This window comes from Schistocerca nitens, chromosome 4 (assembly GCF_023898315.1).
Source record: "Schistocerca nitens isolate TAMUIC-IGC-003100 chromosome 4, iqSchNite1.1, whole genome shotgun sequence".
Taxonomy (NCBI): domain Eukaryota; kingdom Metazoa; phylum Arthropoda; class Insecta; order Orthoptera; family Acrididae; genus Schistocerca; species Schistocerca nitens.
In genome coordinates, this window is record NC_064617.1 from 117,873,251 (window position 1) to 117,885,368 (window position 12,118).

Here is a 12,118-nt window from a genome sequence, read left to right on the forward strand (position 1 = left end):
TAGCCTACACCGTAGAAACCATATCAATTTTTTATGGTATTTAAGTCCTCAGTTCAAAAGGCAATGGAGCATAGCTGGGTCTCTGCCTATGGGATAAGCCCCCCCCCCAACCCCCCCCCCCCCTTTCATATAATCTGATGAGGACGACAAATTATATGACAATGATGTAAAGTACACTAAAATGTAACTTTTTTTATAGAAACTGAAATGTAATGACTTACAAGGGAAAAGAAAAACTGTACCATCAAATGCGCCAGCCATTGTATGATTTCTTCTTCAATTTGCATAACAAAGAAAATTATTTTGAATTAACTTTTTTCAGCAAGTTAATACACTTGTTGGTTCACTGCATAAAAAGAATGTCTTGGACAGAAGAACTGCAAGGCATTGCAAATAAGTATTCACTGCATTAATCCTACTCTTTACACTAGAGCCTCTATTAATTGCCTGTGCCCCTGTCATGTAATTGTGTTAATGGTTGTAGTGAGCAGATGTGTATAAAGTGATTTTGGAGGAAACAAACAGTTAAGAGGAACGTATCACCTAAACCATACAACTTGTCTCTTGCAATCTCTTCCTCAAGGATGATAGTCATAAATGAGAACTGAAAAATGGGTATCAGTCTGTTCTGTCTTTATTTATTTTCATAGGCACATCTCAAAGTGACAGCTTCTATAACCCTCCTGATGATATGCTATAAAAATCCTAAAAATAAACAGTGAAATATAATTGAATGTAACAATCACCCATACTTCATTAATGAAGCAAAAAAGTGAAAGTAACTCTTTATTAACTTCAGTAACCATCAACACAGATGGATATCCTTACAAATACCAAATAACTCCAAGAAAAAGATGAACATTATAGTGATTTTTTCCATTTACAAAATAGTATGCATTAGTTCAGTCACCCGCAAAAGCTGGCACTAATTCAGTCCTCACGACAGCAGGGAATTATCCCTAATGCACATTTCAGTTGAAAAACAATCAGTCCTTCACTAAGTGCTTATGGATACACTTACTGGCATTTTATCCTGTCACAACACTACAGAATCAGTACTTCTTTAAAAGAGTCAATATGCTAGTTGCTCAAGATGCAGATTCATCAGGCAACTCATCTTCACTGTCGAGCTTACTGCCACCACTGCAGATGCGACATTTGCAGCACACAATACACGGTGCAGCCAGCAGCAGCAGTGGTGAAGCCACAAGCAACAGGATTCCAAAGCCAGCAAATATTCCAATCACCTGGGTCCGGTGCCAGATGACAGAGGCCCGTGAATGGCCTAATTTGTTCTTGCAAGGTCCTTTATCGTAGTGCCGTAGAAGGAAGTCATCCTGAAAGAAAAAGGAGAAATTTGCAATTTCTTATAACTGTAACAACAAAACATAGTTTTTAAAAAATCCTGATTTTGGATCTATGAAATATGTGCAAAATTCTTTAAACTGTTTCATTACATTCTTGCTTATGAGAAAAAGCTGTTTGCTGCACAATTTCCAACTTTCTCGAAGTTTTCTTTTCAGATTCCTGAACTTTTATCTCAAATATATAAAATACAGTTTGATCAATTAACTATAAGTTTTTGATACATTAAATATACTTTTGCAGAATCCTAGGGAAGTAAATTTGATGCAGTAATAGAGAAAGAAATGATGTCAATGGAAAGGGATGGGCTGTTCACTACACTCACTCGTCATTTGATACACAAACATAGTATTGTATAAACTAACTTAATAAAATAAAATAAAAACAATGTAATAGTTTGGCATATGCAGATCAGCTAGTTCATGTTAAGAAGTCACTTCCTTCCATTACTGTTTGCTAATACATTGTTGCTGTTTTCAGTCCATAGACTGGTTTGATCCAGCTTCCATGCTATTCTATCCTGTGCGAGTCCTGAATCTGCATACTGTAGAAACCTACATCCTCCATACTGTAGAAACCTACATCCTCCTGAATCATTGTATTCATCTCTCTGTCTCCCTCCGCGACTTTAACCCCGTATACTTCCCTTCAGTACTAAAGTGGTGATCCCTTGACGTCTCAGAATATGTACTATCAACCGTCCCTTCTTTTGGTCAAGTTGTGCACAAATTTCTTCTCGCATCAATTCTGTTCAGTATCTCCTCATTAGTTACATGATCAACCCTTCTAATCTTGAATGTTCTTCAGTAGCATCACATTTCGAAAGCTTCTATTTCATTTTTGACTAAACTGTTCATTGTCCATGTTTCACTTCCATACATAGCAATGCTCCATACAGATACCTTCAGAAAAGACTTTTAACACTTAAATCTATATTCAATCTTAAGAAATTTCTCTTCTTCAGAATTGCTTTTATTGCCATTGCCAGTCTACATTTTATATCCTCTCTATTTTGGCCGACACCAGTTATTTTGTTGTCCAAATAGCAAAACTCACCTACTACTTTAAGTATCTTGTTTCCTAATTTAATTCCCTTAGCATTCCCTACATTCCATAATCTTTGTTTTGCTTTTGTTGATGTTTATCTTATATTTTCCTTTCAAGTCACTGTCCGTCCCCTTCAACTGCTCTTCCAAGTTGTTTTCTGTCTCTGAGAGAATTACAATGTCATTGGCAAACCTCGTTTTTATTTCTTCTCTCTGAACTTTAATTCCTACTCCAAATTTTTCTTTTGTTTCCTTTACTGCCTGCTCAATATACAGATTGAATAACATTGGGGATAGGTTACAACCCTGTCTCACTCCCTTCTCAACCACTGCTTCCCTTTCATGCCCTTTGACTCTTATAACTACCATCTGGTTTCTGTACAAATTGTAAATAGCCTTTCGCTCCCTGTATTTTACCCCTGCCACCTTCAGAATTTGAAAGAGAGTATTCCAGTCAACATTGTCAAAAGCTTTCTCAAAGCCTACAAATGCCATAAATGTAGATTTGCCTTTCCTTAACTTATCTTCTATGAGAAGTTGTAGGATAATCCAAAATGATCTTCCCCAAGGTCGGCTTCTACTACTTGCTCACCAGATGGAAGAGTTTTGTCATGGCTGGCTCTCCCAAGGCTACCAGTAGCTCTAACAGTATGTTGTCTACTCCTGGGGCAGTGCTTCAACTTCAGTCTTTAAGTGCTTTATCAAATTCTTCATGCAGTATCATATCTCCCTTCTCATCTTCCTCTACGTCCTCTTACATCTCCATAACATTACCCGCAAGTACATCTCCCTTGTACAAACCCTCTATGTACTCCTTCCACCTTTCTACTTTCCTTTCTTTGCTTTGCTTAGGATTTGTTTTCCATCTGAGCTCTTGATACTAATACAGGTGGTTGTCTTATGCTTCTACATCCTTACATTTGTCCTTAGCCATTTTGCACTTCCTGTCGATCTCATTTTTTAGACGTTTGTATTCCCTTTTGCTTGCTTCATTTATTGCAATTTTATATTTTCTCCTTTCCTTGATTAAATTCAATATCTCTTGAGTTACCCAAGGATTTCTACTAGCCCTCACCTCGTTTACCTACTTGATCCTCTGCTGCCTCCACTATTTCATCTCTCAAAGCTACGCGTTCTTCTTCTATTGTATTCCTTTCCCCTGTTCTTGTCAATCATTCCCTAATGCTCCCTCTGAAATCATCTACAACCTCTAGTTCTTTCAGTTTATCTAGGTCCTATCTCCTTAAATTCCTGCCTTTTTTGCAGGTTCTTCAATTTTAACCTGCAGTTCATACCCAATAAATTGCGGTCAGAGTCCACATCTGCCACTAAAAATATCTTGCAATCTAAAATCTTACAATCTAAAATCTAACAATGCATAATTAATCAGAAACCTTCCAGTGTCTCCAAGTCTCCTCCACATATACAGGGCTATTACAAATGCTTGAAGCAATTTCATAAATTCACTGTAGCTCCATTCATTGACATATGGTCACGACACACTACAGATACGTAGAAAAACTCAAAGTTTTGTTCGGCTGAAGCCGCACTTCAGGTTTCTGCCGCAAGAGCGCTCGAGAGCGCAGTGAGACAAAATGGTGACAGGAGCCGAGAAAGCGTATGTCGTGCTTGAAATGCACTCACATCAGTCAGTCATAACAGTGCAACGACACTTCAGGAGGAAGTTCAACAAAGATCCACCAACTGCTAACTCCATTCGGCGATGGTATGCGCAGTTTAAAGCTTCTGGATGCGTCTGTAAGGGGAAATCAACGGGTCGGCCTGCAGTGAGCGAAGAAACGGTTGAACGCGTGCGGGCAAGTTTCATGCGTAGCCCGCGGAAGTCGACGAATAAAGCAAGCAGGGAGCTAAACGTACCACAGCCGACGGTTTGGAAAATCTTACGGAAAAGGCTACAGCAGAAGGCTTACCATTTACAATTGCTACAAGCCCTGACACCCGATGACAAAGTCAAACGCTTTGAATTTTCGGCGCGGTTGCAACAGCTCACTGAAGAGGATGCGTTCAGTGCGAAACTTGTTTTCAGTGATGAAGCAACATTTTTTCTTAATGGTGAAGTGAACAGACACAATGTGCGAATCTGGGCGGTAGAGAATCCTCACGGTTTAAAGTTTACGGCCCCTTTTTCTTCTGCGAAAAAAACGTTACAGGACACGTGTATCTGGACATGCTGGAAAATTGGCTCATGCCACAACTGGAAACCGACAGCGCCGACTTCATCTTTCAACACTTCCATCATGATGTTCAGCATTTCTTAAACAGGAGATTGGAAAACCGATGGATCGGTCGTGGTGGAGATCATGATCAGCAATTCATGTCATGGCCTCCACGCTCTCCCGACTTAACCCCATGTGATTTCTTTCTGTGAGGTTATGTGAAAGATTCAGTGTTTAAACCTCCTCTACCAAGAAACGTGCCAGAACTGCGAGCTCGCATCAACGATGCTTTCGAACTCATTGATGGGGACATGCTGCGCCGAGTGTGAGAGGAACTTTATTATCGGCTTGATGTCTGCCGAATCACTAAAGGGGCACATATCGAACATTTGTGAATGCCTAAAAAAACTTGGAGTTTTTGTATGTGTGTGCAAAGCATTGTGAAAATATCTCAAATAATAAAGTTATTGTAGAGCTGTGAAATAGCTTCAATCATTTGTAATAACCCTGTATAATCCTTTTGTGTGGTTTTTAGACCAAGTGTTAGCAATGATGAAATTATAGTCTGTGCAAAATTGTAACAGGTGGCTTCCTCTTTCATTCCTTCCCCCCAGTCCACATTCGCCTACTATTTTTCCTTCTCTTCCTTTTCTTACTATTGAATTCCAGCCTCCCATCACAATAAAATTGTTGTCTCCTGTAACTATCAGAATAATTTGTATAGTAAGTAGCATTCAGCTAAATCCTAATAAGTGCAACATTAACAGTCACTGCATACAGATTAGTAATCAAATGTGCATATTTGCTCAGGAATACCTTGCTTATTATTAGGAATACCTAGCTTAGTGTGGTGTAACAAGCATAATATTCAAATAATATGAATCTAATGTCTAAAGAGGAGACATAGTCATACGAAGGTTAATAATTATCATAAGCACATATTAGCTTCTAAAAATAGCATTGCACAAATGTTACCAACTAAATTTTAGTTTGTGAGGTGCAAAAACAGCAGTGATATGCTTTTTATTGCATTTCAGTAAATAAGCTATTATATTTAAATACATCATTTCTTCACCACTCCCTGTGCATAAACAGGAATTAAATCTTGCACCAGCAACAACATCTATAACAATATTGCAAAGGAAATGGAACACAGAAACAAAAAGGTGTTGGTGTGCAAATTAATTATAGAAAGAGGGGAGAAACAGGTGTGGGGAGGGGTGTGAGGGGGCAGTTCCAAAAGGACTGGGATTCAAGCATCTACTCCAAGAAAAAAGGGAAGTGGACACTCACAATGAATAAATCAATTTATGATACAGACAAATGTGTCATTAGGCAAAGATTTCTGCATTATTATGAATAATACAAGGAAATATCAACTCTGGGGAAACTAAACAACTTTTGTTATACAGACCTGGATTTAAAGAAAAGAAACGGGAAGTGATAAAATTGTTCTGTTGGTTTGTTTAAAAGGGGGGGGGGGGGACCAAACTGTGAGGTCATCGGTCTCTTGTTCCAACTAGAACAATTACCCAAGCGAAAGAAGAAAACAAAGAAGATGTACAGAACAGTAACAGGAGAAAGGAAGAACCTGAAGAACGACAGAAGGACAACAAACACTACAATGGACAAAACAAACAAAACAAGAAAACTGAGAGACGCAAGAAACAGGGAGAAGAGATCAAAACAAGACAGCAGATTACCATATCTGGATAACCATGAGAATAAAAAAGCAATAAGCCCCAGCCACTCTGCAACACATTAAAACCTCCACCCTAAACGCCCTATGGTGGAGGACACAGAGGGACAAAGGACATGCATTAAAACTCTGATCAAATGATAAAACCCACCCTCATGAATAAAACATAAAACTAAAGCTGCTGTTGAGGCATTGTCGCCCAACACCAAAGGTAGGGTGCTGGGAAAGCTAAAAGTCCACTGCAGAGCGGCTAAAAGGGAGCAGTCCAGCAAGAGGTGGACGACTGTCATTTGGGAGCCACAGCAACACTGAGGTGGGTCCTCGTGATGGAGGAGGTAACCATATGTGAGCCATGTATGGCCAATGTGGAGCTGACAAAGAACAACTGATTCCCTGTGAGAAGCCCACGGGGAAAACTTCCACACATTCGCAATCTCCTTAATGACACACAGTTCGTTGTGCTTACTGTTATGCCACTCCATCTCCTAAAGCCGAAAAACCTTGTGGCGTAAGACAGAACGCAGGTCAGTTTCAGGGATGCCAAATTCCAGGAGTGGTTTCCGCGTAGCCCGTTTGGTCAGCAAGTTCATTGCCTCGGGTTCTGACATGTCCTGGGGTCCACACAAACACAACGACTGGACCATTCCAGGGCAGAGACGGACACCTGGATGTTCACTACCAAAGGATGGCGAGGGTAACATTGCAGCCAACAGACAAGGAATGCTGTTCAATATGGCCCCTGTGGACATAGGCGAAGCCAACAGTACCATCAGCCATTTATCCATCGATGTAAACAACTTCAGAGCCCAGGAACATGTCAAGAATCGAGAAGAAATGACAGTGGAGAGCGGCAGGGTTAACGGAGTCCTTAGGGCCTTGCAAAAGGTCCAGACGAAGCTTCAGACGAGGTGTACGTTAATGGACCTTAAGTAGAGGTGGTAAAGGGAAGGACTCCAGTTCGGACAGAAGGGATAGCATGCAAACCGCAATCATGAGCCCTGACCTGGGCTGCCGATGTGGGAGATGAACTGCCACGGGTGGGAAAAGGAGACGGTAATTCGGACGCTCAGAACTATAAATGTGTACAACATAACTGGCGAGCAGTTATGCACGTCGGATCCGCAATGGAGGGACTCCAGCCTCCACAAGAACACTGGTCACCGGACTCATTCTAAAAGCTCCTGTCACTAGGCGAACGCCACGGTGGTGCACTGGGTCAAGTAAACGCAATGCTGAGGGCGCCGCCAAACTGTAAACCAGTCTCCCATAGTCAAGGTTGGACTGAACAAGGGCTCTGTAGAGCTGCAGCAGCATAGAGCGATCTGCACCCCAGCAGGTGTTGCTCAGGCAGCAGAGAGCATTGAGGTGCTGCCAGCACTCTCACTTAAGCTGATGAAGGTGAGGTAGCTAAGTCAATTGGGCGTTGAAAATCAGTTCTGTAAGAATCAATATGTCTCCACTAAAGTGGGTGGATTGTCATTAAGATAAAGTTCAGGTTCAAGATGAACAGTAAGATGCCAACAGAAGTGCATGACACACGACGTCGCGGCTGAAAACTGGAAGCCATGGGCTAGAGCCCATGACTGCGCCTTGTGAATGGCTCCCTGTAGGTGCCGCTCAGCAACACCAATACTGGAGGAGCAATACTAAATGCAGAAGTCATCCGCATTCAGAGAAGGGGAGACCAACGGCCCTACAGCTACTGCTATGCTGTTAACGGCCACTAAAAACAGAGATACACTCAATACGGAGCTCTGCAGAACGCCTTGCTCCTGAATACAGAGGGAACTATGGGAGGCACCAACTTGGACACAGAAAGTGAGAAGCGACAGGAAGGTTTGGATAAAAATCAGGAGCGGGCCCCAGAGACCCCACTCATACAATGTGGCAAGGATATGATGTTGCCAGGTCGTGTCGTATGCTTTACGGAAGTCAAAAAAGATGGCAACCAGGTGTAGGCGTCTGGAAAAGGCTGTTCATATGGCAGACTCAAGGGACACAAGATTATCAGTGGTAAAGCGACCTTGGCGGAAACCGCCTTGACATGGAGCCAGTAGGCCACGAGACTCCAGGACCCAACCCAACCACCAACACACCATACGTTCCAGCAGCTTACAGAGAATTTTGGTGAGTCTGATGGGCCGATAGCTATCCACATCAAGCTGATTTATGGATGCTAAGGAGCTCCCACTCTGTAAATGGGGCATTATAGGGTTCACTGTGGCTTGTAGTGAACGAGAGGACTTTCCTTTCCATCCATCATTTGAGGGTGCGAAAGGCTGGGGGATAGTTCTCTGATGCAGAGGCTTGAGCATAAGGCTCAGCAAAGTGCTCAGAGCACGCCTTTGATGTTAACGCCAGGAACACCAGTTGGGGCCTGGTACCCAAAAAGATGTCTGATCTTCGTCCAGACTTGGGAAAGTGGCGTATGGCATCCACTGGTTGACACATACCTCTCCCAACACTCCTGTTTCCCTCGTTTTATAAGCAGGCGTAAGTGGGCACAGAGTCGCTTAAAGGCTATTAGGTGCTCTAGGGAAGGGTGCACTTATGTCGCTGTAGAGCTTGTCGATGCTCTTTAATTGCCTCAGTGACTCCCGGTGACCACCAAGGGACTGTCTTTCACCTGAGGCACCCTAGAGAATGAGGGATTGCGTTTTCCGCCACAGAAATTATCGCTGTAGTGGGCTGCTCAGTCACAACATCAATGGCACCAATTCAACAGTGACAGCAGAGGTGAAGGCTACCCAGTCTGCCTTTTTTATAGCCCATCTGGGTAGGCGTCCATGGGCATGACACCGGGGGAGTGACAGGAAGATGGTGAAGTGGTCACAACCACATAGGTTGTCATGTGCTCTCCAGTGGCTAGATGGGAGAAGTCCTGGGCTGCAAATTGGTAAATCAACTACCATGAGCCACACTGAAATGTGTGGCAGCCCAAATATTTTAATAGGCAGAGGTCAAGTTGGGACAGAAAATTTTTTACGTCTCTGCCACAGCCAGTAAGCATGGTGCTACACCAAAAGGGGGTTATGGGTGTTATTATGGAGTTGATCAGTCACTGCAGCCAATACGTTCAGGGGTACCGCACCATCTGGAGGGAGATGTATGTTACTGACAGTTATTTCCTGTGTCGTCCATATCCTGACAGCCACAGCTTCAAAAGGAGTTTGAAGGGGCAGAGGTTCACTACATACCGAGTTCAGGACATAAACGCAAACTCCACCTGACACTCTATTATATTCACTATGGTTCTTGTAATATCCCCTGTAGCCGCGAAGGGCAGGGGTCCGCATTGCCACGAACCTGGTTTCCTGGAGGGCAATGCAGAAAGCAGATGTAAAGCTTAACAGTTGCCATAGCTCAGCCAGGTGGTGCAAAAAACCACCGCAATTCCACTGGAGGATGACGTGATCATGAGGCTGGGAAGGCATGGAACACTCAATGAGGCAGTCTACGCCTCAGGGTCACCTGCTGCCTCCGACTTATTTCCTGAACAAGCTATATCCATTGTGTCTGAGGGTTTGGCGAGATCTAGGTCCTTAACAGATGCCAGAATCTTCACCTCATCATCAGATGCAGAGCTTGTAGGTGGCGGCGGTGTGGGTGCCTCGTCAATTCCCTTGGTCTTGGGGGTCTTCTTACTGGATTTCTCTCGCTGATCCTTGGGTTTCTCTGGCTGGGAGGGCTTCACTGATTTAGTCTCCGGGACTGAGGATGATCATGAAGCCCTACAACCAGTTGGTTTTGGGCACTTAAGCCACTGGCGGGTGTGATCCTTCCCACTAGCAGAAACCTGGGAAGGGAGTGAACCAAGGGACTCTTTCCTAGGAAGAGGAGCCGAAGAATACTTCACTTCTCTGGCTGAGAAGTGGGGACTGGTGTCCCCAATGGTAGGGGGGACAGTGCTCCTGAGGTAAGTGCTGCGGGTGCAACAGGGAGGGAAGTGCCCCCCCCCCCCCCCTCAATCAAGGGTGCAGGTGTAGTCTTCCGGCTCCGAGAGCTAACTGGAATTCTTGGAACTGATGGGGCTACGACTGTTCTCGCACAGGATGAAGGTGCTCAAATTTCCTCTTGGCCTCAGTGTAGATCAGTCGGTCCAGGGTCTTTAATTCCATGGTTTTCCTTTCTCACTGTAAAATCCTGCAGTCTGGTGAGCAAGGGGAAATATGCTCTCTGCAGCTGACACAGATGGGATGCGGGGCATGTGGAGTATTGGGATGGAATGGATGTCCACAATCTTGATGTGTGATGCTGAAAGTACAGCGGGAAGACATATGGCTGAACTTCTAGCACTTAAAGCACCACATTGGGGGATGGATATATGGCTTGACATCACAGCGGTAGACACCTTGACCTTCTTGGGTAATGTGTCACCCTCAAAGGTCAAGATGAAGGCACTGGTCCAACCTGATTATCCCTCAGACCCCAATGGACGCCTCAGATGAAATGAACTCCTCATCGCTCTAAGTTGGCACGCAGCTCGTCCTCAGACTGCAAAAGAAGGTCTCTGTGGAGTATACTACCCTGGACCATATTTAAGCTCTTATGAGGCATGGTGGTAATGGAAACATACACCAGCTTGTCACAAGCGGGTAATGTCCGTGACTGGGCAGAGGATGCCATTTTTATCAAGACTGACCTGGACCACATTTTGGACAAGCCCTCCACCTCCCCAAACTTGTCCCCTAAATGCTCTACAAAAAACTGAGGCTTCACCAAGACAAAAGAGTCCTCATGAGTTCTTGTACATATGAGGCATGGGGGAATAAGGTTCACTGCCATCCTTAGCCTGGCATTCCTCCCTTGGTGTGGTTTGAGAGGGGAATGATTTAGGACCATACTTCCTTGCATTGTATTGAGACTTGGAACGCTTCGAGACTGCTGGCGTTTGATCACCAGCAAGTGACGACGAGGTATGCTTCATCACGCGCCATCTACCCTTATGCCACCCACTCTGACCAGGGGCCCTCCCCACAGGCATCACCCAGCCGCAGCAAAGGCCACTTGGCAGGATGGCCATGGCCATTGCCGGGAGTCCCGATGCCCCAGGGTGACGGACATCTACTCCTTGGCATACGTGGGGAGTTAACGGCACAGGCATCAACAGAGCGATCCCTGTGTAGTCAGGGGGGTACAACCAATAGGGTATATGACAGCCCCACCACAACGGACTGGCTACCGTGCTGGATACGAGGTGCATGGAATTCCATAGTCATTGTCGGCGCAGAAAACGACACTGCCTAGTGGGTGGAGGAAAACACACCCAGGAAGGTGTCCTCACTCAAGTGATGGAGGATGAGCGAGACTGCAATGCCACGATGAGAAAGTGGGCTAAAGATCTCAATATATGATGGGCACACTGCACCATGTAAGACGCCCTTCATCAATTGGCTCGCTCTTCAGGAATATTTTGAAAAATGGAGGTCAGACCCTACAGAGGACCATCACATAAAGGCCGAAAGGTGTGAGACTCCTTTAGTAGCCTCTTATGACAGGCAGGAATACCTCGGGCCTATTCTAACCTCAGGCCCGTAGGGGCAATTGTTCTGTTCACGAAATTTACATTTAAATGATATAAGAAGGAATGAGTATACATAGATGATCTACATTAGATTTTGCTGTAAAAAAAGTATCATAATAATTAAAGTGGCCAATGACTTACTTGAGGTGCAATGTGGATTCACACACGTTACATCTTGAAAATATGTTGGCAAAGTGACAGCGTGAAAAGCAGTGACACTCAAAAGTGCTGGTTAGCAGTTAACTGTTGCACTTCTCAACGATAACACAAGTTTCGGGTTATTTCTCATACATGGTTCAAAAATGAG

General features: G+C 44.0%; 1 protein-coding gene across 1 annotated transcript in view; it reads right to left on the reverse strand.

The window, feature by feature from the left end:
• Nucleotides 1-773: 773 nt before the first annotated feature.
• Nucleotides 774-12,118, reverse strand: part of LOC126251996 (E3 ubiquitin-protein ligase RNF144A) — a 134,810-nt gene continuing 123,465 nt past the window's right edge. Inside the window, exon 4 of the mRNA XM_049952778.1 lies at nucleotides 774-1,337. Within this exon, the coding sequence (XP_049808735.1) occupies nucleotides 1,089-1,337 (249 nt within the window). The 3' untranslated portion in view covers nucleotides 774-1,088. The remainder of the gene's footprint in view (nucleotides 1,338-12,118) is intronic.